At 44.7% G+C, this 27,867-nt stretch overlaps 1 protein-coding gene across 1 annotated transcript; it reads left to right on the top strand.

The window, feature by feature from the left end:
- The first annotated feature begins 89 nt into the window (after window positions 1–89).
- Window positions 90–27,597, top strand: PTCD3 (pentatricopeptide repeat domain 3). The gene is made up of 24 exons (XM_083469773.1): window positions 90–223; window positions 2,519–2,568; window positions 2,899–2,938; window positions 4,264–4,309; window positions 5,643–5,711; window positions 6,824–6,928; window positions 8,288–8,411; window positions 9,467–9,582; window positions 10,512–10,579; window positions 11,725–11,812; window positions 11,931–11,991; window positions 15,892–15,974; window positions 16,584–16,728; window positions 17,276–17,326; window positions 18,241–18,330; window positions 20,278–20,306; window positions 21,772–21,878; window positions 22,774–22,852; window positions 22,944–23,034; window positions 23,876–23,961; window positions 24,703–24,851; window positions 25,575–25,616; window positions 26,857–27,015; window positions 27,237–27,597. Exons 1-24 carry the CDS (start codon window positions 129–131, stop codon window positions 27,289–27,291), a joined length of 2,028 nt encoding a protein of 675 aa, XP_083325899.1. The 5' UTR covers window positions 90–128; the 3' UTR covers window positions 27,292–27,597.
- The last annotated feature ends 270 nt before the right edge of the window (window positions 27,598–27,867 follow it).

The following is a 27,867-nucleotide window of genomic DNA, read 5'->3' as shown; positions in this document are numbered from 1 at the left end:
GAGGGCGAGGGCCGCACGTGTGAAGAGGGGAGGAGGAGGTGGAGGAGGAGGAGGAGCAGGAGCGAAGCGCCACTTCCTCCCCGGCTTCTCCTCCCTTTCCGCCCCGCGAAGGGCGGCGCAGCGTGGACATGGCGGCGCGGTGCCTGAGGCGGCTGGGCTTTCCGCCCCGTAGGCCGCTGCCGCACGCGGGCCAGCCGGGCTCGGGGGCGGGAAGGGGCGCCAGGTGAGGCGGGAAGCAAACGGGCAGGGGGTGGAAGTGGAGGCGGACAGGCCTCCTTGGCAACGGACAGGCCGCCCTAGCAACGGCGAGGACGAAGCGCCCGGGGAGGGTGGAGAGGCCGGAGCGCCCCCTCATAGAATTGTAGAGTCTGAAGGGACCCTGGTGGTCATCTAGCCCAACCCCCTGCGATGCAGGAATCTTTTTGCCTAACGTGACCCGCGACCTTGAGGTTAAGACAGGCGCCCCCAAACTCGGCCTTCCAGCTGGTTTTGGGACTACAGTTCCCATCATCCCTGACCACTGGTCCGGTTAGCTAGGGATGATGGGAGTTGTGGTCCCAAAGCAGCTGGAGGGCCGGGTTTGGGGATGCCTGGGTTAAGAGTCTCAGGCTCCAGAAACGTAGAGTCGGAAGGGACCCTGGTGGTCACCTAGCCCATCTCCCTGAGATGCAGGATTCTTGTTGCCCAACGTGATCCTCGAACCCGTGACCTTGAGATTTAGAGTCTCAGGCTCCAGAAGCATAGAGTCGGAAGGGACCCTGTTGGTCATCTAGCCCAACCCCCTGAGATGCAGGATTCTTTTTGTCCAACGTGGGGCTCGAACCCGCAATCCCATAGGAGCGCAGGAAGCTGTTTTATTATTCTGAATCGGACCACTGGCCTGCGCAGCTCATCATTGCCTACTACTCTGACAGGCAGTGGCTCTCCAAGGGTTTCAGGCAGGAGTCTCTCCTTGGCCCCCGTAAAAGTAAAGGGACCCCTGACCATTAGGTCCAGTCGTGGCCGACTCTGGGGTTGCGGCGCTCATCTTGCTTTACTGGCCGAGGGAGCCGGCGTACAGCTTCCGGGTCATGTGGCCAGCATGACTAAGCCGCTTCTGGCGAACCAGAGCAGCGCACGGAAACGCCATTTACCTTCCCGCCAGAGCGGTACCTATTTATCTACTTGCACTTAAACGTGCTTTCGAACTGCTAGGTTGGCAAGAGCAAGGGACCAAGCAACAGGAGCTCACCCCGTCGCGGGGATTCGAACCGCTGACCTTCCAATCGGCAAGCCCTAGGCTCTGTGGTTTAACCCACAGCGCCACCCGCGTCCCTTTAGCCCCCTAGTGACCCATTAATAAAACTACTACTAGGCTAGGGTATTTGCAAACTTGAGCAGGGTCCGGTGTGATTTCACCTTGGGTGCAGGACTGTGTGTTGGGATTTCCTGTATCACAAGGGGGTTGGACTAGATGACCCTTGGGGTCACTTCCGAATCTATGATTCTGTCTGGAGATGCCCTGGATTGACACCCCCCTTGCTGCGTGCAAGGCAAGCGCTCTGATGTTGAAATAATAAGGCCACCCCCACCCTAAGTGTCTGGATGCAGGGAGAAGGTGCGTCTTTATCTAGCTGGCTTTGGGGTTGAGAAGGGGCGGAGGAAGTGGGCAGTTGAACGATATTTTATTTCTTTGCTGTAACTTCAAAGGTGTGGGTATTTTCTGTGGTGGGGTCTCTCTCTTTGTACCTCGGGTTACATACGCTTCAGGTTACAGACTCCACTAACCCAGAAATATTACATCTGGTTAAGAACTTTGCTTCAGGATGAGAACAGAAATCGTGCTCCGGCGGCGCGGCAGCAACAGGAGGCCCCATTAGCTAAAGTGGTGCTTCAGGTTAAGAACAGTTTCAAGTAAGAACGGACCTCCAAAACGAATTAAGTACTTAACCTGAGGTACCACTGTATTAGAATAATAGAATTGCAGAGTTGGAAGGAGCCCTGAGGTTAATATAGTCCAACTCTGCAATATCCAATACACTTTTGCTGATACAAAAATTGATGTCGGTAAGAACTTCGAACCAAGTCTCTAGCCCTCCTGGAAAGAAAGTTATGGGGCATAAGGTGCAGGTACTTTACCAGTGATTTCTGAAATGAGAAAAATATATCTTGTATATATATCTTGTGTGTATATATATATATATATATCTTATAAAATATGTCTTGTATATTTTTCTGGGTTCTGAGGAACTCCCTGTTGCTAGGATCATTGTGTGTGTCTCTGTGTTTCGGAGAGAGAGAGTCATCTCCATAATAAAGACCAACAAGACATTGCTGACTTCCCATAGTAAGCATGAGGTTTGGGGTGGTTGTCTCTGTAGTTTTGTGTTATGCCACACACCCTTCATGATAGTCATTTTGTGCCTGGTACTCCAGCACTCTCTGAAGATTTGAAATGTGCCTACTTGTCCAAAAATGTTAGTGACTCTGTGTGTGGTTTTAAGAATCCATGTTTCATGGATGCATTTGATTTCCGTAGGCCCTGCTCAGGAAATGCAGCCCTTCAGAAAAAATCACCTAATCTTGAAGGTACAAGTATTTTTGTCACTAATTTTGAGCTCATAAAAACAATGCTTCACGATAGCGAAAAGTTTACTGTGCTTCCTTGAGAAAAGTGTGTGAGTTAAAGCTTATTTCTGTGGGGAAATGTCTTCACTAAAAAAAATTGGACTTCTATCTGAGTAAATGCAATTAGGATAAGGCTATTTGTAGAAAGTTTGATTTTGTTACAGGCAATGTTTCAGCTAAAGTGGCTATGCATATGAATAACTGTTTGCCGAATTAAAGCTTTCATAGTTGCAGTCTATTCAAATATGCGTATCCCTTACTAACGTAGTTGTAATAATGTTCTTTTCAAAGTTGACGAAGGAATTATTTCTCTTCCAAGAAAGAAAACCTGGTGAGTAGTTTCGTTTAATGCTTTATTTGAGAAATTTAGAGAAATTTAAAGACGGGATGAGGAATCTTCAGATGCTGTTGGACCCCGGCTCCATTTTCCCCAGCCACATGGCCAGAAAATGATGGAAGTTGCAGTCCATCAATATCTGGAGAGCCACAGGTTCCCATCCTGTCAGGGAACTGCCATCGGAGCTAGAGGCGGAGGGAAGGCTCCAGAGGGATGGCGGAGAGGGTCCCAGTAGGGAGAGAGGCAGCCTGTCCGCTGGGGAAGGAAATCAGCGTAACACCAGTAGAGAAGGGGGGCAGATGGGGGAATCGAAGAGGAGGCTCCAAGACTCCTCGCCGGAGACCAGCGGAGAGAGTACGGGTACTCCGCTGCCCACACCCTCCCTGCGCAGAAGACTTCCGCGCAGGGAGAGTAGGAGGAGACTTGGCGTCAAGGAACTTTTATGCTGGAAGAAGTTTAAGAAATGCCCACTGACGGATTCTTCCAGCGACTGAGACAGTCACGATGCTGGAGGCTGTTCAGTCAGAAAGGGTTAACCAGGTAACTTAGCCAGGAGTGGCGGCAACTTACACACGAGCAACCCCTAAACCCATTACACATCCCTGTATTAACAAGTTGGGAGAATTGTATGGGAGGAGACAATCTCTTGGGTATCCTGTTCCCAAACCATTTAAGGAGTCAAAGGTAATAAGCAGCGCTTATTATTGGAGGTTAAGAGGAAACAAGTATAGCTATTGTAAAATGAATTGATTTATTTCGGTCACTGACCAGAGTGTGCTATTGTAAAACGGATGGGAACCATCTTGGCCTGCCAGGGGTTCCCAGTTTGGCCCGCAAGACCATTTGCCCCCTGCAAACCATGACCACCTGCCCTTCAGCTGACATCACTGTCTTAAAAGAGGAGCGGAAGGAGACTTGCAAAACCTTTCCCAAGTCTGCCCCCTACTCGCTTTTAGTTTGTGATTTCAGAGGCTAAAAAGGGAAGCACAAGGTGCCTTGGAAAAGGTTTTGTGAGCCTCCTCCAGTTCTTCTTTTAAGCCTCTTGAGATTGGGGACTGGAGGAAGGGGAAGATTCACAGAGTCATGCCCATCTGTTGCATTTGGTTCACAAGGCAGAGTCTGTAAAGGTTATGGCCGGTGGAGTCAGAAAAATTCCCCAACCCTGACATAGATACTAAAAAGCAGGGGGAGACAAGCCAAGGAGGCACCACCTTCTGGAACTGCAGAACATATACTGTGCTTCACTACTTCATAGTGGAAACACTTTAGTATGATAAGTTATATACTGAAAACTGAATATTTAATTTTCTTAAATTTAGGGATAAGTTAGCAGTTCTTCAAGCTCTTGCATCAACTGTAAAGAGGGTAAGTGCTTTTTTGAAATGATACAATGCTAGGTCCCCCCCCCCATGTAAAACTCTCCCAACAGTGCAAAATCACTCCCCACCACCCACCAAGTTTTCAAATATTGATTTTAATGCTACTGTCTGATAGAGGGCATGATGTGTGCATATTATTCTATCAAAACTGAAGTAAGCATATTATTCCAACGAAGTAATTTTGAGATCAAGAGTGCAAAAGTGACCTCAAATGGACTTTTGCACCAGTTTAGAATGATGTGCTTGGAGCACACAAGAGCTCATGCAGTGGTACCTCTGGTTATGTACTTAATTTGTTCCGGAGGTCTGTTCTTAACCTGAAACTGTTCTTAACCTGAAGCACCACTTTACCTAATGAGGCCTCCCGCTGCCGCCACGCAATTTCTGTTCTCATCCTGAAGCAAAGTTCTTAATCCGAGGTACTATTTCTGGATTAGCGGAGTCTGTAACCTGAAGCGTATGTAACCTGAAGCATATTTAACCCGAGGTGCCACTGTATTTTCTGCTCTCCTGCAAAAATCAGTAACAGAGCAGCATACAAGGATAATCCTTGAATAGTGCCAACTGGAAAAATTCTTGCTGCATTGGTGCATTTTTAATGGATGAATAAGGCACCCTAAATAGTGTAATGCAGTGGTTTTCAAACAGTGTGCTATGGCACCCTGGGGTGCCTTGAATGATGGTCAGGGGTGCCGTGGGCAATACTGTCCCTCTTTCCTTCCCTCCCTCCTCTGATATTCTATTGTGTCTCTGCCTCCCGAAGGCTTTTCACATCTGTTTGTTGCAGCAGCCCTGGCTACAAGCTCCTCAGGCGAACGGTGCCTCTGGGACTGGCCAGGGGGTGCTTCCCAGACCCCTATGGGGCAGTGTGAGGAGGCACCTTTATTTGGGGCAGGGGTGCAGCTCAGAGACCGGGGCGGCAGAAGCAGCTGCCCAGAGGACTCCCAAGGAGAGGGGAGAGGAGAGGAGGCTGAGGGAACACTCCACAAGGGAGGGTGTTCAAAAAAGGGCAAGGGGCTGCCAGCTCTGCAGGCAAGGAGTGACATAACTGGGCTCCCGAGCCCCACAGGGGTGCCGCAGAAAGAATGTAGTTGGTCAAGGGAGCCGTGGACTCAAAAAGGTTGAAAACCTCTGGTGTAACGCATGTATGGTTAATGCATAGTAAAAGTAGTCTTTTCTTATTGAAGGGGTTTTTGGTGTGTGTTGAAGCAAAATGTTTAGACACAATTTTTAACCTCAGCAGTGCAGGAAGATGAATCTGTCATGTATCTTGTCGGTGCAAAAGCTACAATTTAAACGCTTCATCCTCCTTTATTCAGGATCCCACAGCTCCTAACTACATGTTTCAAGACGACCCGTATCTTATTCCTAGAACCACTACTGAGTTTGTAAGTAACGCTCTTAAAACTGATTTTGCTAGAAAAAAATGTTTAGTGGGCTGGTCCACAGTTAAAAGCACTTTAGTATGCATGTAAGATTCCGTTGCCACTTATATTCTTGTAAGTGTGTTTTTAGGGTTTTCCCGTTTTGTCAGCCAAATTGACAGTAAGGGGACTGTTAAGGCTGTGTCTGAAGATGAAATGCTGGTTTTGTGTTGAATTCTGTGACAGATCACTTCATAGATTACTCCCCACCCCAAAATACTCTTCATGTAACAAAACACGGCAGCACAAGTTGTTTTGGGGTCTCAGGTGCATGGAGTAGACAGCCTGCCTGCCTGTCCTGCACATTATATCTAATATTTGTGTATTAAGTCATACTCCTTAAACATCTGTGATATATTTTCAGAGGCTTGTATCCACCAAAGTTAACACAAGAACTTCTGCCTGTACAACAGGACTTTCTCCACGTTCCTCCCAACCTGTTCTGGGTTTTCCCTCAACCCTCTGGAGCAGAGAAGAGGGAGAGAAAGTTTCATTGTGCAGGTAGAAGCCCATGAATGTAACAGGACAGCTTCATTGGGTACAAAACCAGAATTACTGCTTTTGTATTGAGGCAGTGGGGAGATAGCTCTCTATAAATTCCCTACCTAGAAATATTTATCACTTCTCTCCCCCCTGCACCCAACCCATTTCTCATACGGACTCTTTCTTAACATTATCGACAAATGTAAAAGAAATTCCCTGGCTCAGGGTTCAAGGCCTAGTGGCAAGCCCCTCCATAAATAAATTGAGCAACACCACTTGTTTTCATCAAAAGCCCTGCTCATATTAAACTGACTGTCCCTGGTTTCTGGGGAGAAAAAGAGAGGTGCTTTCTTTTGCTTTTGCAAAAAGCACCAGCAGCACCTCACTGCTGCTTCCTGCAAAACAATATATATAATGATTGAAATGTGATGGTAAAAGCTTTAAAATGGAAATTTGACTTGATGGAAGTAAGAATGAGAGAGGAAAAGGACTAAATATTGAGGCCCTTTGGTAGGTTTTATGAAACTGCAGTATCGTGAATGGTAACTTCTACTTTTAGTAAAGAAAATAATATGGATACGTTCTTTTTCTAGCGTTTATTTTCCTTATCAAAAGAATCTGGGGAAAATGCAGCCAGATATATTCTTGACAAACATCCTAACCTTTTTGAGATTGACATAGCTGAACCTCATGTACCGGTAAGCTTTGTGGTTTTATTATCATCATACACATTAATTCTTGTTACTAAGAAAAACGTCTGTGTCCTCTGAGCATTTTGTAAAATTATTCCATTGTTTTGAACACAGTTAATAGAACTGAACTTGAATCTGCTGTAGAAGCATCCTGCGTAGACAAACCTTTTTCTATGAGTTGTGACAGGAGTACGATAGAGAGCATCATGCACACCCTTGCCCTGGCCTTTGCCTGATCAAGTGCAGTGGTACCTCTGGATACGCACACCTCTGCTTGCATATCCTTCAGGATGCGAACGTGGCAAACCCAGAAGTATTTTTCCGGGTTTTACCGTGCACGCATGTGCAGAAGCGCTCTATGCGGTAGACTCGTAATCTGGTGGACTGGGTTTGCATCCCCGCTCCTCTACATGCAGCTGCTGGGTGACCTTGGGCTAGTCACACTTCTCTGAAGTCTCTCAGCCTCACTCACCTCACAGAGTGTTTGTTGTGGGGAAGGAAGGGAAAGGAGATTGTTGGCAGCTTTGAGACTCCTGAAGGGGAGTGATAAAGCGGGATATCAAATCCCAACTCCTCTTCTTCTCTACCACGCCGCAGACATGTGCACAACAGGAAACTTTGGTTGCGAATTCCTCAGGATCCTACCGGAGCGCCGGAGGTACCACTGCATTGCTGTGTTGGCTATAAATGCTAATCTGGACTTAAACGGAAAACAAAGCTATTAAAAGGCGATAAAGGGCACAATCACTCCTCCATTTTTTTCAAGACAGACAAAGGGCTGGTGTGTGTGGAAGGTGGAGTGGATTTTTTGCACCTTTGTTGTAGATCCAAAGAAATGCTTATTAGACACTAGAGGAAACACTTATGAATTCCCTTTTCTTTATTTTTTTAAAAATTATATTTACTACTTTTTTAACATTTCCAACACAACACTACAAACAAACAAAAAGAAAGAAAAGAAAAACAATGCAAATACAATACAAAAACGCTACATGGACTAACAAAACAAACAAAAACAAGCAAAAACAATTTAAAAACACCTCCAACATTTTCAATATCTTATATTTCATTCACTTATTTCCAGCGACCTCCTCCCGCCTCCCTTTTTGTATTCCACTTCTATTATTTGTTTCAGCAATTCCTTTCCATCTTACTCTGTTTTCTGTTCTATAATTATCTTAACACATTCTTGCCATACTTTTCCTTTAATTTTCTATTAATCTATTTATACTTAATTCCTTATGACATTTCTGCTAAAGCCATATAATTTCATTCCAACATTTTTCTAACATTCCTTAATTTTACAATATTTCCCTTCTCTTTAGATCATCTGAAAACAATTGCCTTCTTTCCCCCTTATTTTAGTGTCTCATGCCAGAAAAATTGCCATTGCAACTTGAAGAAGTGTGTGAGGATGCACTTAAGTATCAGATCTGTTTCAGAAAACTAAAAGCTTCGGTGGACATGTATGATCAACTCATGCAAGCAGGTACTAGCTAAAGCTACAATCCTATACACCCTTCTTGGCAGAAGGGCCTACTGAACTCCATAGGATTGCACCGTGAAATTACTTAGAGCACTTGGCTGAAGCTGTTATGAAATGTGGTTGGTGTTTCCTATTACTGAGGTGTAGAACTATTCTCTGCTAAAACTTCTCCAAAACACTAGGTCTGACAAAAAGGCTAAACTCTTCTGCAGCAGAGATGCAGTTCCATCTGATAATTAGGTGGAAATGCATGTTTCTCTGTTTTATAAACAAAGATTATACTGCTTAATATAATAAGTGGTACCTCGGGTTAAGTACTTAATTCGTCCCGGAGGTCTGTTCTTAACCTGAAACTGTTCTTAACCTGAAGCACTACTTTAGCTAATGGGGCCTCCTGCTGCTGCCACGCTGCCGGAGCACAATTTCTGTTCTCATCCTGAAGCAAAGTTCTTAACCCAAGGTACTATTTCTGGGTTAGCGGAGTCTGTAACCGCTGTAACTGGGTTAGCGGAGTCTGTAAGCGTATGTAACCCGAGGTACCACTGTAATCTCTTAAGTGGTTTACATAAACAGTAAAAATTTAACAATATTCAATAAAATTTCCTAACAGCTAGATTTAACATGAGATAAAAACACAACGCGACTGGATGTCACAAATAAAACTGAGCACTGTACAAGACAAAAAAAAGTTAAAGAGTCCAGGAAATCTTGGGTAGATCCATAAGAGGCATTTAAAAATGATTACTGATTTAGGGCAATTTTTAAACGTTGCTGTACTTTTATTCTTATGTAAACTGCTTAGATTTTATATTGAGCAGTATTACCAAAATCACTCTCTGAAGGATAGTTCACACACATGTCCATATCTTGATAAATGCATCGTATTTGCAGCTATTACATCACAGGACATTATATTGCCTGATACAAAAAAAAAATGATACTTGTCCATAAAGACAGTTCACACGTTCTGCTCAAAGACATTAAGCTCCAAGTGATGTAATGCACATGTGAGCTAGCTAGAAACCTGGCTTCCACTTTACTTTCCTCCCCATCTGCAGGAACTTCTGTATCTCTGGAGACATCAAACAGCCTTCTTGATCTCCTATGTTTTTATGGCGATAGAGAACCTGATCAGCTGAACTCTACTGAAAATAACAGCAAATTGGAACAACTGGTAAGCAAGTATGGTAGAGGGTGGATGTTGTTTCACCCAGATAGTATCGTATTTTTCGCTCCATAAGACGCATCTAGTTTTTAGAGGAGGAAAGGGGAAAAGCCCCTTTTTTGAGGATCAGCTCAAAGTTGCGCAGCTTCTTTTGCAAAGGGGAAAAGCCCCTTATTTGAGGATCAGCTCAAAGTTGCGCAGCTTCTTTTGCAAAGGGGAAAAGCCCCTTATTTGAGGATCAGCTCAAAGTTGCGCAGCTTCTTTTGCAAAGGGGAAAAAGCCCCTTATTTGAGGATCAGCTCAAAGTTCTGCAGCTTCTTTTGCAAAGGGGAAAAGCCCCGTTTTTTGGAAGATCAGCTCCAAGTTTTTATGGTTTTCAACTCACAGTTCTGCAGCTTCTTTTGGAAAGGGAGCTGTTTCTACAGCTTAAAGACAGATAATCTAATCAGCCAGTCACATGTCGCTGGGGAAACAAACAGCCTCCGTCTGCAGAACATTTAACAATGGAGGTCTGGGCAAGGGGCCGGGGCCAGAAAGGGAGCCAGCGATCGACCACACATTCGCACAGATATTTCCCCTTACTTTTTAGGAGGAAAAAAGTGTGTCTTATGGAGCGAAAAATACGGTATATAACATTACAGAAAATAGGACTTGAAATAAGATCAAGGTATTTCTAAATTACTGTGATGTGTCTGTAATCTCAGAGATGGAGTGCTTGAGAGGGAAGAAAGCGCCCACCTTTTCACGCGTTTCCATAGGAACTCCTGTGAGCTTTCACCTGAGGGGGGAATATTAAAGCTGCTGTCAATATATCTAGCTCTCTGATTACTCTTTGTGCGAGTCCTGCATGCTAACTTAGATAAAATGCTTTCTAAGCTTTTGAATGCAGAGGTGATTCTGGCATGCTAGTAAGACTGATCCTGGAAATCTTGTTGCAGGAGGAAGCTTCAGAAGAAAGGAAAAAAAGGAGAAACTGGCAGAATGGGAACCGTGGGCTTAAGTGGAGGTATGAAAAATGACACCAGTTCCTTGGTATATACCGTATTTTTCGCTCTATAAGACGCACCAGACCACAAGACGCACCTAGTTTTTGGAGGAGGAAAACAAGAAAAAAAATATTCTGAATCCCAGAAGCCAGAACAGCAAGAGGGATCATTGCGCAGCGAAAGCAGCAACCCCTCTTGCTGTTCTGGCTTCTGGGATAGCTGTGCAGCCTGCATTCGCTCCATAAGACGTGCACACATTTCCCCTTACTTTTTAGAAGGGAAAAGGTGAGTTTTATAGAGCAAAAAATACGGTATTTATCTGTACTTGTATTAGGTAGTCCAGAATATGTTTTCTATGCCATTTAGCCCTTTTAAAAAAAGATTAACTGTGGGGCAAGGAATATTCAGACCACATAGTGGTAGGTAGCTGAGTATAAGCATGGTGTACTGTTTAATCCTCAGAGTAAATTCTCAATTTTATTTATTTAAAATGTTTATAGTCTTCCCTTTATCCAAAGATCTCATGGCGTGGGAACAATACAACTTCATTTAAATTGGAAAATCCATAGCAAGTAAAAACTATAAAATCCATGCTACGATTCATCAAGTTTTGCAAACGTCTTTTTGATTTCCAAGCAATCAGATGCAATTCTGATGCACGGAACTGTGACCAAAATGTGAGCAGACTTTTAAAAATATCATGTATAACATTCCTGAAATGCCCTAGATAGCTGAATATTAAGGATACTTTTCTGGGGAAATTGTGAAAGACTTTTTGGCATATACTCATAAAAATGTGTATACTGAATGTGCAGCAGGACAGCCATTTCATGTCCTCAGGTACATGGTAAAGCAACAGAAGAATGACTATACTCATACTTGATTGACCATCTGTGCCATGGTGTCTAAATTTGCAGATTTGGTGCCATGTATTTGCAGATTTTTATCCATGTTGCCTGAAATATATAGTCTTTGCAGTTCCTGATTTTAAGGTCGTATTGTATGTTGCACAACAATGGGTGCAATCCAACTAAGTTGGGATTTTAATAAAAAACTGATATCGCTTACAAAAAAATAAAAATACACAGTGTGCATGCTTTTGAGAAGGTATAAAAGTATATTGATATAAATCACGTTGATACAAGTAATGTTTTCCAATTAACAGGGAGAACAATAACGCTGAAAGAATATTTAATCTAATGCCAGAAAAAAATGCACATTCGTATTGTACAATGATCAGAGGAATGGTGAAGGTACAGTTGTAACATTATTCTGCACTTGCTTCTGTTATTTCTCCAGATTAATATATCGGTTTTCCTAAGTTTATTCTAATTTTAAAAATCTAACTCTTTCCCCTCCATATCCTTTCAGCATAGAGCAGCTGCAAAAGCTTTTGACATGTACACTGACTTATTGAATAACAGGCTTAAGGGTAAGTTCTAGGATTTTTAAATATACATATATTCCACACATCGCATTGTTGAAACTGTACACCTAATGACTCAGTCCTGCCTTTGTAGTACATGCGGTGCAAGATAAGGCATGGTGTGGAGAAATAATAATAATAATAGTAATTTTTATTTATACCCCGCCCTCCCCAGCCAAGGCCGGGCTCAGGGCGGCTAACAGGCAATAATAAAAACAAATTGAATGAATACAACTTAAAAACAAAATTAAAATACAACATTAAAATATTGAAACCTCATCGCAGGAGGAGAAAGGAAAAAGAAAAAAGAAAGAGGGGGAGGGAATCAAATTGTCTCCAAGCCAAAGGCCAGGTGGAACAACTCTGTCTTACAGGCCCTGCGGAAAGAAATCGGATTCTGCAGGGCCCTGGTCTCATGAGGCAGAGCGTTCACCAGAGCTGAAAAGGCCCTGGCTCTGGTTGAAGCTAATCTAACTTCCTTAGGGCCTGGGACCACTAGGGTGTTGCTATTTATGGACCTTGAGGCTCTCCATGGGGCATACCGGGAGAGGCAGTCCCGTAGGTACGAGGGTCCTAGGCCGTGAAGGGCTTTCAAGGTCAAAAGCAGCACCTTAAATCAGGCAGAGAGACGTTTTCTCTGTCTCACTTTTCCATCTCATGCTGGAACCCAGGGGCATCCACTGAAGCCGAACGCTGGAAGATTCAGGGCAGACAAAAGTACTTCGCATAATGGACTTTGTTCCTAAAAGATGTAGTGACGGCCACCAGCTTGGATGGCTTTAAAAGGATCCTTTAGCTGAGATTCCTGCATTGCAGGGGGCTGGGCTGGATGACCCTTGGGGTCCCTTCCAACTCTACAAATTCTATGATTCCATGAAAAGAGGATTGGACAAATTCATGGACTTTCAGAAGGCAGTATTCTTCCTATGTGGGGAGAATGCCTTTTGGGGGCTTTCCATGGGCATTTCTATGGTCCATGAAAGCTGGACCATAAAGAAGGCTGATGGCCGAAGAATTGATGCTTTTGAATTCTGGTGCTGGAGGAGACTCTTGAGAGTCCCATGGACTGCAAGAAGATCCAACCTATCCATTCTGAAGGAAATCAGCCCTGAGTGCTCACTGGAAGGACAGATCCTGAAGCTGAGGCTCCAAGACTTTGGCCACCTCATGAGAAGAGAAGACTCCCTGGAAAAGACCCTGATGCTGGGAAAGATGGAGGGCACAAGGAGAAGGGGACGACAGAGGACGAGATGGTTGGACAGTGTTCTCGAAGCTACAAACATGAATCTGACCAAACTGCGGGAGGCAGTGGAAGACAGGAGTGCCTGGCGTGCTCTGGTCCTTGGGGTCACGAAGAGTTGGACACGACTAAACGACAACAACAAATGGGCATTTGGTTGGCTTCAGGATGCCCAGCAGTGTCATCTGTACTAGAACTTTCAGTGGTGCCTCCAGCGTCACTCTCAATGTCAGAATCTACATCTGTGTTGGCATTGATGGGGAAACTGCAGAGAACCACTCTCTCCTGTCGTGTAGTGCATTCTACATTCCTAGTAAGAATCACTGTGTCAGAATCAGGCAATAAAACTCTGTGCTGACCTTCCTCATAGCCCATGAAAATGCCCTGTGCACCTTTTGCAACTTGTGGTGTTTCTACCCACATCTGAGACCTGAAAACCTGTGCTTGACAAAAGATTTTCTCTGAAATAGTTTCTCAAAAGGAGAACTTTCCATACGTGTTGAAACCTTTCTTACCCATGTCTCACGCTCTCAGACACTCAAATGATATAAGCAAACGTTGTGCCACTGCTGGAGCAGCACGGGTGGTTAAAAATCCTAACAAGATAGGTCTTTGTTCTGATCCAGCAGGACCCCATATTAAGTCAATAATAATAATAATGATGATGATGTTTATCTCACATTATCTCACTATACATGACTATACCATTTCTCACCTTCTCACCCCTTGCCTTTTCCTGTAAGACCTATTACAGTCGTTAAGAGTCGTCAACAGGCTCTCCCAGCTATCTGCCTATCTCCCATTCCCACCACCCTTCTGAGTAACACCCCTCCCCACCTTCTCACTATATAGAAGGATCTGGCAACTTCTGTTTCAGTGTATCTGAAGAAGTGTGCATGCACACGAAAGCTCATACCAAGAACTAACTTAGTTGGTCTTTAAGGTGCTACTGGAAGGAATTTTTTTATTTTAATGATGATGATGATGATGATGATGTCGGGGTCTGCTTTCAGGAGAGGGGGGAGAGACAGGAACGTAGAGACAGCTTCTCTGTTGAGCAGCTGCACTTCGTCAGAGTCTGGGGAGGGGGAGCTTTCAGGAGACACGGACGACGAGAGAAAGGGGGGGATGAGGCAAAGGCTCGGTTAGGCTGAGGGGAGCCAAGGCACCACTCCCAGGGAAGTGGATGTGCCTCTTCGTTGCATAGCTTTCGCCAGGGAATTTCACGTAAGGAAAAGAGGAGGAGAGGGGGTTTTCCCGGGCTTTTATGCTGGAGGGCAAACAGGAAGAAGGCACTTCCGGAATCTGCTAGTGATTAAGGCAGACATGGTTTTTGGACTTCTGGACTGTACATAAGTTTTGCACTCACTAAAACCTGTAAAGAGAGGCAGGAGTCCTGGCTGTTATCTTTGTGAGCAACCATACTCCTACCTTAAAAATAATAATAATAATTTATTATTTATACCCCGCCCATCTGGCTGAGTTTTCCCAGCCACTCTGGGCGGCTCCCAGCAGAATATTAAAAACACGATAAAACATCAAACATGAAAAACTTCCCTAAACAGGGCTGCCTTCAGATGTCTTCTAAAAGTTTATCTCCTTGACATCTGACAGGAGGGCGCACCACAGGGCGGGCGCCACTACCGAGAAGGCCCTCTGTCTCGTTCCCTGTATCTTCACTTCTCGCAGGGAGGGAACCGCCAGAAGGCCCTCAGAGCTGGGCCTCAGTTTCCAGCTTACTGTGCTTTGGTATGCCCCACGGAGGACCTTAAGGTCTGCAAATAATAACACCCTGAAGATCCCAGGCCCCAGGGAGATTAGACTGGCCTTGACCAGAGCCAGGGGCTTATCGGCCCTGGCCTGGTAGAACGCTCTCCCACAAGAGACCAGGGCCCTGCGCGATTTGACATCTTTCCGCATGGCCTGCAAGACGGAGCTGTTCCGCCAGGCCTTGGGTCGGGGTTCAGTCTGATTCTTTTCTTTCTGTATAAGAACAAGCATTAAAGAGGCCTCCTGGCCCGCTCACAGGTCCTTTCTTTATAAGACCAGTGGTAACAGTTGGCCCTGGAGAATATTAACCACTCTCAATTTTACCCATGGACTGCCATCGAGATTTTAATTTGCTCTGAACTAATTTTAAGATATATTATAATTAATTGATTGCCTGTTCTTATGTTCTTTGTATACTGTGTTAGTTTTATGATGTTAGCTGCCCTGAGCCTGGCTCTGACCGGGGAGGGCAGGGTACAAATAATTTTTAATTTTTTTAATTATGAGTGGGACTTTCCTTCTCATTCCCTTCCCCCTGTGTGTCGTGGCATGTTAACCGAAATATATGGCCATATTTCATGCACATACATTTTTCTCCCTTTGGGTGGTGCTTGGATGGACGCCTGCCTTTCTGACACACTGGGTTTCCGTTTGCAGCAATGATGATTGGCGCAGGGGTACGGACCTCAGCTAGATCATGGGAGCTGATTGTGAGCTATCTGCGTTCCGGCGTCGCTGGCGTGTGGCTGGCTTCCTGGAAACGGGCTTGCAAGAGAATTTCGCCTTACACTGAGCTGCCTTACAAATAATCGGGGGGTGGGGTGTAAAGCCAAATACGAAGAAAGCACACGCTGTTCAGTACAGTTGCTTAAAACAAAACTTTTCATTTCTTCCAGCTGATGTGCACACCTTCAATGCGTTAATTGTAGCAGCTTCAGAAGTACGGGAAAAGTACACTGAAAGATGGGAACTTGTTGAAGTAAGAAGTAATAACTAATTCAGGAGCTTTTAATGTATATTCGCCATGCCAAATATTTATTTAGGTGAATTTATATCCCACCTTAGTAGGGACGTGGGTGGTGCTGTGGGTTAAACCACAGAGCCTAGGACTTGCCAATCAGAAGGCCGGTGGTTCGAATCCCTGTGACGGGGTGAGCTCCCGTTGCTCGGTCCCTGCTCCTGCCAACCTAGCAGTTCAAAAGCACATCAAAGTGCAAGTAGATAAATAGGTACCGCTCTGGCGGGAAGGTAAACGGCGTTTCCGTGCACTGCTCTGGTTCGCCAGAAGCGGCTTAGTCATGACCCGGAAGCTGTACGCCGACTCCCTCAGCCAATAAAGCGAGATGAGCTCCACAACCCCAGTCGGTCACGACTGGATCTAATGGTCAGGGGTCCCTTTACCTTTACTATATTCCGCCTTTTCGTTATTAGACAATATTCAGGGTGGTTGTGGGACTCAGGGTGGGTTATAAAGAGGCCTAAATTTCCAGTCTTGGTGTGTGTGCGCGCGGGTGGCAGTGGAGAGAAATCCCTGCATCTTCATAAAAGCTTCAGTCCAGTGCTTGCTTTGTTTCATCTTGGTTAATAGGACTTGCTGAACCAAATGGCTCAACAGAAGATACAGCCAAATCTGCTCACTTTTAATTCTGTCCTGAAGACTCTAAGGTGGTGTGGTGCCTTTGGCAAGAGTATGGCCCTTCGCACACTAAATGAGATGAAGGCACTAAATATAGGTAAGTTCTCAGCTGTCTGTTAAGATTGTCCCAGCAAAGCTTCTCAAGTGGTGAATATGTAGGGCAGGAGTCTCCAAGCTTTCCTTGCCTTGGGCCAGTGTCTTGAGCGACGATCGCACGGAGGGCGGGGGAGCGCGTCCATATGCGTGCGCACACGCTATTTCCATCGCACTTTTGGGTTAGAGGAGGCCCATTCGCACAAGCTTTTTCCAGTGCTTCTCCGACTCCGAAGTGGGTCCCTGCGCCGCACCGGTAACAGCGGGCAGTGGCGGGGCTCGCCACGGGCTGGATAAGCGAGTCCCTCGGGCCTTATCTGGCCCCTGGGCCATAGGTTGGTGACCCCTGATATAGAGACTGCATATACGCAATTCATGTAGTTCCCTCACACACACTACCTGCTCAACAAAACTGGAATTCTGGGAGCAGTTTCAGTTTCTATTAGGGGGTACTCAAGTGAGCAGAATATGAATTAATGGATTTTTGTATCTTGGCCACATCGTCAGAATTGGCTGGTTCAGTATATGCCTCTCTGTTTGTTTGTTTTTAGAGCCTAGCCTTGCAACCTTTGACCATCTTCTTGGCATCTTTTATAAACCAGGTATGTGATTCCTAAATTAGAACAATATCTAGTCAATTTGTTTCTGTAGTCTTTTGACGTTTGAACCGCAGCCCTCCAAGGTGGTGCACTGGAATCTCCTTCTGGCTTTGCGCTAAACACAGGAATCTTCCCCCGCATGACTCCTGCATTCTGACCCTTCTTCCTAAGCTACAGCATAGATCTGTTTGACCGAAAAGGCATCTGAGTGATGCTGCTCTGCCGCAAGGCTGAATTTTTAAAATAAAAATATTGCATCCAAAATGTATGGTGTTTGTACCACTAATTGGAGTCTTATTGGAATCTTCCTGAAGACTAGTTTCTCTAGAGGATTTGGCCAATACTGTTAATTAAGGTATAAAACTATTATGTGTGTTACTAGCGTGTAGTGGGAAAGCTGTTGATAATTCGGCCCCTCTTATTAACAGGAGATTGCTAGGCACTTTGGCAACTCTTAAGGCCATTATTATTATTATTATTATTATTATTATTACCCCGCCCATCTGGCTGGGCTTCCCCAGCCACTCTGGGTGGCTTCCAAAAAAATACTAAAACACTGCAATACATCAAACATTAAAAGCTTCCCTAAACAGGGCTGCCTTCAGATGTCTTCTAAAAGTCTGGTAGTTGTTCTCTTTGACATCTGGTGGGAGGGCATTCTGCAGGGAGGGCGCCACTACCAAGAAGGCCCTCTGCCTGGTTCTTGGCATTTGACTGTCCCAAAACCTTGTGAGGTGGAATGACTGGTTGCTACGGCAGTCACATTCTCATTTGACATTTTGAAAGTGTAGTATTGCCTTCTTGGCCAGCTGGGCCCTGCAGCAGTCCTCAGCACCAAATACGGATTACGTGTTGTAGAATCTGTCTACTGAATGTGTGTTCTTAATGGTGCCATGGCGTGTCTTGTTATTCTACAGCGGCATCTTCTCGAGGCGAAACAGAAATGATCTATGAAGTAATGGATGAGATTAAGGGAAAGCGTTTTTACCCACAGGACCCAGACGATGGTATGAATTCCCTCCTATATTCTGTGGTGATCTTGCGTTATGTGGGACTAACGTGAATGGAAAATAATTGCCTTTAAAACTTTGTGTGAGTGGTGGGCTAATGATTGGTTTTCCGTGCAAAATAAAATATTAGGTCTGTGTTCTTCACAATTTGTTGTGGGTTTATAAAAATAGCAGTCTAGTCCACGCACACACACCACAATAATTATAGGGCTCCATGATCACTGCAGATGGTGACAGCAGTCACGAAATTAAAAGACACCTGCTTCTTGGGAGAAAAGCAATGACAAACCTAGGCAGCATCTTAAAAAGCAGAGACATCACCTTGCCAACAAAGGTCCGTATAGTTAAAGCTATGGTTTTCCCAGTCGTGATGTATGGAAGCGAGAGCTGGACCATAAAGAAGGCTGATTGCCGAAGAATTGATGCTTTTGAATTATGGTGCTGGAGGAGACTCTTGAGAGTCCCATGGACTGCAAGAAGATCCAACCTATCCATTCTGAAGGAAATCAGCCCTGAGTGCTCACTGGAAGGACAGATCATGAAGCTGAGGCTCCAAGACTTTGGCCACCTCATGAGAAGAGAAGACTCCCTGGAAAAGACCCTGATGTTGGGAAAGATGGAGGGCACAAGGAGAAGGGAACGACAGAGGACGAGATGGCTGGACAGTGTTCTCGAAGCTACCAGCATGAGTTTGACCAAACTGCGGGAGGCAGTGGAAGACAGGAGTGCCTGGCGTGCTCTGGTCCATGGGGTCACGAAGAGTCGGACACGACTAAACAACTAAACAACAACAACAAAAACATGCAATGATTTTTTGGTGGGATTGTGGTGCCCTCATCTAGGTCATCTTGCCTGCTTTACTCTGCATAGTATCTGTCCTGGACTGGCTGGACCCAGAAGAATTGTGGGTGGCACCAGCTGGGGAACCCCCAAGGGAAGAAGTCTCAGAGCCTGGGAAGTGGCGGTGGGATGACAGTGAGTGGTCAGGGGGAGAAAACTGGGAAGAAGAGGTATGGAAGCTGAAGGGGTAACAGGGTTTAGTGAGTGGGGAGAGTCTGTGGCAGAGAGCAGTTCAGAAGCTGAAGCAGGAAAGGAGGGAGGCTCAGAGGCAGATGAGCCGGGCCAGTGAAGAAGCCAGGGGTCGTCTCCTACTTTGACAAGCTCCCCTCCCCCCAGTCTCCCAGGACCAGAAGAGGGAAGAAGAGGGAAGTGCAGGAACAGGCGGTGTAGTCTCAGGTTTCTTGCAAAGGACCCGGGAGAGGAGGAGACTTGGACAGCTGTGGGAATGCAGGGATCTTTAGACTCCACAACTGCTGCCCCAAAGGGGCAGGACCTACCAAGAAGAGTTGCTGTGCTCATTAGGCCTGGCTCCCCTGAAGCAGGCCTTGTTTCTCCTAATGAAGAGTCAACTTCACGTACCACATGCGATTTATTGCTGGCTTGGCTCACCCAGCTTAATTGAAGGCTGCTCATTTTAAAAGGGCCATCATGGTGGGTAGCAGTTGCATACGTACTGTGCCTTTGTTATTCTGTTAAGTGTTAACAGGTTGTCATATATCTCATGGCGGCGGGGGGTGTCTACGCTATGATCAAATTAGTTTTAAGTTGTCTCCTCTTCCCAGGAAAACCTGGGAGTAGTAGTTGAGAGCAAGGACTAGGATTCTTTTACACTGATTTCTCAGCACTTGGCCAAGCTACGATGGGACAGTATTCTGTGGTCAAAGCCGTAAAATAGTATAAAGCTTGTATGTTTGCCATGTAGATATGATCTTAGATATTACCTTGGCTTAAAGAACAGTTTTACCAGACTTCTATTGGTTTAGACAGCAGTTTGTTTAGCTGTTCAAATTTATTTCAGTAATGCTAGGAAGCCTGACAGATGTGCTTTTCTTCCGCACTGCTAGATGTTGAACATTAACATTGTTTGCTATTTCTTCTTTTTAGGCAACTTTTTTCCAAGTGCCATGAAAATAGTAAGTGGATTTGGTTCCTGCTTTCTAACACTTAATTGTCTACTATAATGGCTTTCTAGCTACCTGTGAATTCCCTTGAATAGTTTATAGTAAAAAAGCAAAACCTCTAAATCTGTTCCACTACTCAGATTCCTCTTTATCCACAGCTGCACAATTCTTCCACATAGACCTCTTTCTGTTCCTTCAAGTTGTTGGTTTGATTTTACAATCCATTATTCCTTGTGATGCTCCATCATGCTCTTTAACTTACCGTATTGGAACAAATGGACATGGAGCAGATTCAGCTTCCAAACGTTGGATGGAGGAGCGTTGTAGCAGAGTTTGATTTTAAGGGGATTGTGGGAATTGGGATCAAAACCTTTTATTGGCATCACATACAACATCCAAAAGGGACGCGGGTGGCGCTGTGGGTTAAACCACAGAACCTAGGACTTGCTTAACAGAAGGTCGGCGGTTTGAATCCCCGTGACGGGGTGAGCTCCCGTTGCTCGGTCCCTGCTCCTGCCAACCTAGCAGTTCAAAAGCACGTCAAAGTGCAAGTAGATAAATAGGCACCACCCTGGCAGGAAGGTAAGTGGCGTTTCTGTGCGCTGCTCTGGTTTGCCAGAAGCGGCTTAGTCATGCTGGCTACATGACCCAGAAGCTGTACACCGGCTCCCTCGGTCAATAAAGTGAGATGAGCACCATAACCCCAGAGTCGGCCACGACTGGACCTAATGGTCAGGGGTCCCTTTACGTTTTACAACATCCAAAACAAAACAAATCATTACAGAATTACCACTTCCCCAATGGCACAAAACACTTGCTAAAAGAAAGGAGACAGAGCAGTCTATCATCACATCTCTTGGTCTCCAGGGACAGCAGACATCTGCAGTGTATTTCGACGACAAAAAACCAAATAGAGATATTTAGCCACTAACCTGGTGAGCTCCTGATGATTCCCCAGCAATAGAAATTGTATGACCTCTGACTCTGGTTTCCATTTGGAGATACAGAGTTGATCTAGAAATTGGTGGCGGAGATCAGCATATAGTTTACAATTGACAAATATTTTGATGTTCCACATTTGATGTGGGCGCACACTTGCTTTTCAAACACAATCATTTGCCCTTAACTGCAGGGCACTTGGGAACCAAATATAAATATATATGGGTTCCTCCCCCTTTGATGTACGACGTTAAGATTGGGAAATGGATGGTAATATACCCCCCAAATTCCTGTTAGACTACTGGTGCCCTGCTGATCCAAAGAAATAAAAAGATAGCTCCTTGTAGCTCATCTGAATCTTCTTTCTTACCCTAGCAGTTTGGGGTGGCTGTTACGTCTTGCCGTTTCATGATCATTTGCAAAACTTTGCTTTGGGAATACCCTTCTCTGCTTGCTGATGAAAGTGCAGGGAGCTTTTGTGTGGCAGGCTGCTGCATGTCTTTAATATGAGTGCTCATGCTATGTGTCTTGATTGCAGTGCCTGGACCTCAAGGATATTCAGCTCGCCTATGAGCTACATAACGTGCTGGAGACAGCAGAGAACAGGAAAATGTTGGGAGACATTGGCCAGCAGACTACTTACTGGTATTTATTGTTTGGGGTTCCCTGGGGTTACAGGAACAGGAAGATGAGAATATGTGCTGTCAGTCCGGATGCAATTGTACTTCTAGGCTCAGCTGAAGATGTTCGCTTTTGCAATGAAAGCATTTTATGTGGGCATAATACGTTGGGGGACATAATAGGAACCAGTTCGTCTCCTAAGAGAGGGACGCGGGTGGCGCTGTGGGTTAAACCACAGAGCCTAGGACTTGCCGATCAGAAGGTCAGTGGTTTCAATCCCCGCGACGGGCTGAGCTCCCGTTGCTCAGTCCCAGCTCCTACCAACCTAGCAGTTCGAAAGCACATAAAAGTGCAAGTAGATAAATAGGTACTGCTCCAGCGGGAAGGTAAACGGCGTTTCCGTAGGCTGCTCTGGTTCACAAGAAGCGGCTTAGTCATGCTGGCCACATGACCCGGAAGCTGTATGCCGGCTCCCTCGGCCAATAAAGCGATATGAGCACCATAACCCCAGAGTCGGTCACGACTGGACCTAATGGTCAGGGGTCCCTTTACCTTTTACATCTCCTACGATGTATGGGAGAGGCCATACTTTGAGTCTCTTCTGTTTTGAGAGAGTGAAATTGTAACAGGGAAGAAGAAATGTTGAACAGTGTTGTCTTTTGAATCCCCTTTCTCATGGAACACTCCTGATCACAACTGACTTGATCTGACAGTTTCTAGAAAGTAAAGTAGCTGTCCTGGTTCCACCAAGCCAGTTGAATAGTTCAGGTTATATGAGCTGCCCGTTTTAACTTGGATAGGCAAACCACATAAGCTTAATATTAAGTGTTGAGGTTGTTACATATCCTGTATTTTAAGCTTTTGAAATCTCAAGTTGTGCTGGGTTTTTGCTTATTTTATTTTTCTCCTCTCACTACAGTGGAAGGTTTTTTACCTTGCTGTGCATGATGGAACAGCTTGACGTTGTAATGAAGTGGTATAAAGAAATGGTCCCATCAGTAAGTGTTAGTGTGTTGACTTTACAGCTTTTTTTAAAAAAAAGTTACATTGAAACTGCAGTGAACCAAAATATTTTGCTTGTTTCATCAGATGTTTTACCCAAACTCTCAAGGGATGCTGGATCTTCTTTATGCACTGGACACAGCAAACCATTTGGAAATGATTCCCCAGATTTGGAAAGGTTAATACTTTTTTGTGTTCTATTTATTTCAATATACATTAGTTGGTATTAACTTTTCTACAGTCACCAAACTTTGAAGATCTGATCTGATGAGAGCCACTGTTTGGTGTCACCAGCCTGATGAGGGGAAGTTATCCCCTTTGCTTCTCCTTAAGATAATTCCAGTCACATTTTTTGCAGCGAAAAGGATTACTTCTACATTTCTATCCACACTGTGCATAGTAATGTAAAAGAAAAGAAAAATCCCTGCTCCCAGATGCTCCTGCACTTTCAGATGAGTTGGGTGGTAGTTTCAAAATTTCCCATTATGGGACACAGGTGGCGCTGTGGGTTAAACCACAAACCCTAGGACTTGCCGATCAGAAGGTTGGCGGTTCGAATCCCCGTGACTGGGTGAGCTCCCGTTGCTCGGTCCCTGCTCCTGCCCACCTAGCAGTTCAAAAGCACACCAGTGCAAGTAGATAAATAGGTACCGCTCCGGTGGGAAGGTAAATGGCGTTTCTGTGCGCTGCTCTGGTTCGCCAGAAGCGGCTTAGCCATGCTGGCCACATGACCCGGAAGCTGTACGCCGGCTCCCTCGGCCAATAAAGCGAGATGAGCGCCGCAACCCCAGAGTTGGTCATGACTGGACCTAATGGTCAGAGGTCCCTTTACCTTCAAAATTTACCATTAGCTTATTGCTAAAGTTCATCTGTTCTCTGTTATTAGAGCGGGATGCAAATACTGCTAGAATAATAGAAGTTTAAAAATGTGGCCTACAGCCAAACCACTGGGATTGATGGGCAGGAAGCCGCTTTGCGTGGCTTCATTTCTGATTGCCTTTTACCCTACCCCTGCACAGATATCAAGCAGCTTGGACATGGCCACAGACCTGCTATGACAGAAGAGGTTCTGGCCCTCATGGCCAGAGATACGCAGCCTCCAGAGGTGAGTCTAGGTGAGGCTCTTGCGGTCTGGAGAGTTGGTTCATCTGGACCAACAATAGTCACAGCGTAATTTACAATAGCATATTGTAATACAGTGGTACCTCGGGTTAAGTACTTAATTCGTTCCGGAGGTCCGTTCTTAACCTGAAACTGTTCTTAACCTGAAGCACCACTTTAGCTAATGGGGCCTCCTGCTGTCACCGCTTCCGGAGCACGATTTCTGTTCTCATCCTGAAGCAAAGTTCTTAACCTGAGGTACTATTTCTGGGTTAGCGGAGTCTGTAACCTGAGGTGTATGTAACCTGAAGCGTATGTAACCCGAGGTACCACTGTATTGAAACATACTACAAAATAAAAGCACTAAAACAGTTCTCATAAATTGCGTAAGCAGCTTGAGTAAAAACAGTGAAGTTACTCAGCTAATCAGCTACTAAAAGCCCAGCAAAAAAGGTGGGTTTTTATCACAGAGTCTGGGAGAAATGCAACTCTGGATATATTTCAATATACCATTGGTATATTTCAGTAGCTTCTCTCAGCTAGTCACTATTGCTAAAAGCTTAATGGAAGATGTTTTCTGCAGTATTCCCAGTACTTTTGGAACTTTCCCCCTACTTATTCATTAGGTAAAAAGTGAATTTACTTGAATGCGTCAGTTTCTAAAAGCTACAGTATAAAAAGATCCTTGTGTAGCTTCCTCTGCCTTTGTGAGCTTAAACATTTTGGTTTGTCTAATATTTTTCAGACTCGAGTAGCGTTTGCTGACTGTGCTGCAGATATAAAATCTTTCTGTGAGGCACAGGAAAGGAGACAATCAACCCTAGAATGGACAGCCACTTCACTGGGTAATTGTACTATATTGTTTGCCAGGGCTGGGCGAATGCAGGAAGCCTGGTAAGTAAAGCAAGGGTAATTCATTGGTGACCAATGTAACATTTGTAAGCTTATTTGTATCATATTTCAGGTTTCAGTTAATATTTAACTCCAGTGACATCTGCCTTGATTTTCCCTACAAAAATTAATCAGGAAGTATGTCACAGGTAGTTTAAATGCTTTTTGTTTTGGTTTAGAAATATGAGACTAATGTAGCAGTTTTGCAAGCTTGAGAATTTGTCGGTAACTTGGGTAACTTGGATTTTGCCACCTCCCAAAATCTGCAGAGCGGTGAAAAGATACCAGGGAGTATGAGGCACTTGTGTTTCCTTTTGAACAACTAGGCACAGCGGGGACTGCAGTGTCTTTATGAGATATGGTTTATTTACACATATTAGGCCATTTTGGGAAAGCCATGGCCACCCATGTGATTCAGTACTTAAAAGGATGTTGCATACATTGAAGGGACCTTCAGTGCATCATGTTTTACTTTAGTAGTATGACTTTTGCATTCTTTTGACTTGAGTGCTAAATTCAAGATGTGTACAATTGTGGGCATTAGGTTCAGAACTTGTGTTTTACAGGCATAGTTCCTTTTTGACCGAATGCATTTTTTGCAGTAGGGGTTGATGAGAAATGGGTTAGGTCTGATCTAAGGACTGAAACAGTTCATATCCTGCCCTTAATTAAGAACAGAACTTTTTTAAAAAATCAGTGCAGTTCAGAACTTTTCTCTCCAAATAGGAACATGCTGGAGCTGTTTAAGAAACACAATCGAATCCCCAGGTAAGTTCATCTACTGCCTAAATGCCCAAATGCTACTGTTGTTTACCATATAAAAGAGGGGATACTTTAAATCTGTCCCTGTTCTTCCCTTTCATTATTTCTGCCCCACAAAAAGACCTAAAACCCCCCAGCCCTTTTTCCCCTTAGTTAACTCTTTCAGCAACTCCAAATGGTGCTTTCTGCTGGGCTCCGCCACATGTGGTGGACAAACCCCACCATCAAGGGCTTTCCTGACTTGGGTTATGTTCATAAGCATACTATAATGAGGTGTTTGCAGCTGCTGCATCAAAAAAATTCTGTATTTCTTTACACGTTTCTTGTGTTACGTTGACTGCCTGGTATGCTTGTGGTGCAAACTGAAAGTGAAAACAGCAATTGACATGTCTACTTAAAGAGTATGAAGAATTGTATGTTGCACCTTGATTAGCATCTGCCCCTAAATGCCTTGAAACCAGATAGGCAGAGACTTCTGCATCTTGAGTGCTTTGCAGAGACATATTTGGATCTGAAACAGTGCACATTTGGTGAGCTCTTATTTCCAGTACTTAATTGTAAAAGAATTTAAGAATCCCTGTACGTAGGGGAGTGAAAGCTGGAGTAGACTGCAGTGAAAGCTAGAGTAGACTCTTGTCCCAACACCTTCTGCACAAAGAGCTAAATTCCATTACGTACTGTTGCTGCTCTTCTAACCACTTCCTCATGCCTAGGGTTTTTGTAGCCTTGATCTTGGCTTTCTCTAAATCTGGTGCCTTCAAGTCGTTCTAGACTACCAGCTCCCATTAGCTCCAGCCAATAGTATAGACCAAAACATCTGAGCGCTGAAGCAAGAATGTCTTAGCACTGTATGAGCGAGCTTTGCGTGCAAGAGTAGCGTAGCTCAAGCTGGGAGTTCCTGCCAGCAGATTTGCTGTATAATCTTTGTCCCAGCTTTCATACAGAGCTTCTTAAGAAAGGAAGGTGTCATTTTGTTTGGTTGGATAGACCAAACCTCTGCTTGCATAAGGGGCAAAGGGGTACATTTGGTACTGGTAGCAAATGGTACTTGCATATAAATATGTCAAGAAATAAATGAAAAAAACTTGGCTGAAGTCCCTGGGTCAGAAACAATTGTGAAATTTTTATTTCCCCCCCGCCCCACCCCCAGTTAAGATTGTAGTTCTGGGAATAAAATGGCGTGTTAAATGCAGCCTTACCATGAATACCATCGGAGCATCCATGCTTCTTTTGCTCTCTCATGCAGTGATTTGGTGATGGATGAAGTCTTGAATTGCATCAAGCAAAGCAAAGAGCCAAGTCAGGCCCTTGACCTGGTAAAGTTTGCTGCAGACTTCAGCTTACAATCAACTTCAAAGCTTGCCAGGAGAGCGCTGGAAGAATTTCAGCTCTCTGAAGAGCAAAGGTGAGCTTCAAGAAATGGGTGAACCGTGGATGAACAATTCTGAGTTCAAAGCAATGTCCAGTCTTCACTCCCAACTGCCTCTTATATTGCTCCTGCCTCTAACCATTTTTAATCAGACACTGCTCTGCCAGAAACAGGAGGGTTGCGCCAGTAATTTGATGGGGCTTTATAATACCCACTTAACAATTTTATCTCTGAGCTCTGTACTTTCTTCCTTACAGGAAAGCTCTGGCTGATATGACAGCAGAAAGCAGCGACAACAGTGATGGTGAATAGATGCCAGGAAGGGACCCCTTTCTCTTTCCTGAAAAAAGGGATGCCTCTGATCTGGCATGTGGCAGTCAAAATGGCTATACTGGACTTTGCCTGGTTGCTAGTTTTACATTCACTGTCCTGATTGCTGACTAATCTGTACTGGGCATCTGTACTCATGCATGTCCTGTGTTGGAGAGACTTGACCCCTTTGCATGTCACCTTACTCTGGAAAGCTAGAATTTCCTACCTGCAACAGAGGAGCAGACCAAAAAGACAGTAATTCCATTGCCTCTACAAAAATGGTTAAAAATAAAGCATAATACAGTTTTCTTGCTTCCTATTTATGATTATGATCTTGACAGAATGTGCGGCAATACGTACCTGGTGGGGATTCTGGTGTATGAGACATCCAGGGTTTTGTGCTCATTTCCTCAAGGTGGGGACATGTCTTGGAAATCTGTATAGGCTTCCTCCTGCTGCTTTAGTCGCCTGCCTAAAGGAGATGTGAATGTTGCTGTCTTCGATCTGACTTGTGCTTTGGTTTTAATTTGCTATTTTCCTTGCCTTTTCCACTACTTTTATTCTAGTACTTCCCCC

The sequence above is a fragment of the Podarcis liolepis genome (assembly GCF_965112155.1).
Source record: "Podarcis liolepis genome assembly, chromosome: 13".
NCBI lineage: Eukaryota > Metazoa > Chordata > Lepidosauria > Squamata > Lacertidae > Podarcis > Podarcis liolepis.
The sequence above is the reverse complement of the archived record's forward strand: the minus strand, read 5'-3'. Positions and strand labels throughout refer to the sequence as shown.

Excerpts from the sequence above, each read along its gene's own strand:
- PTCD3 (XM_083469773.1), top strand. The coding sequence starts at position 129 with ATGGCGGCGCGGTGCCTGAGGCGGCTGGGCTTTCCGCCCCGTAGGCCG. Across the intron at positions 2,939-4,263 it reads CTTCCAAGAAAGAAAACCTG|GGATAAGTTAGCAGTTCTTC; the intron begins GTGAGTAGTTTC and ends TCTTAAATTTAG. Across the intron at positions 21,879-22,773 it reads GGCCAGCAGACTACTTACTG|TGGAAGGTTTTTTACCTTGC; the intron begins GTATTTATTGTT and ends CTCTCACTACAG.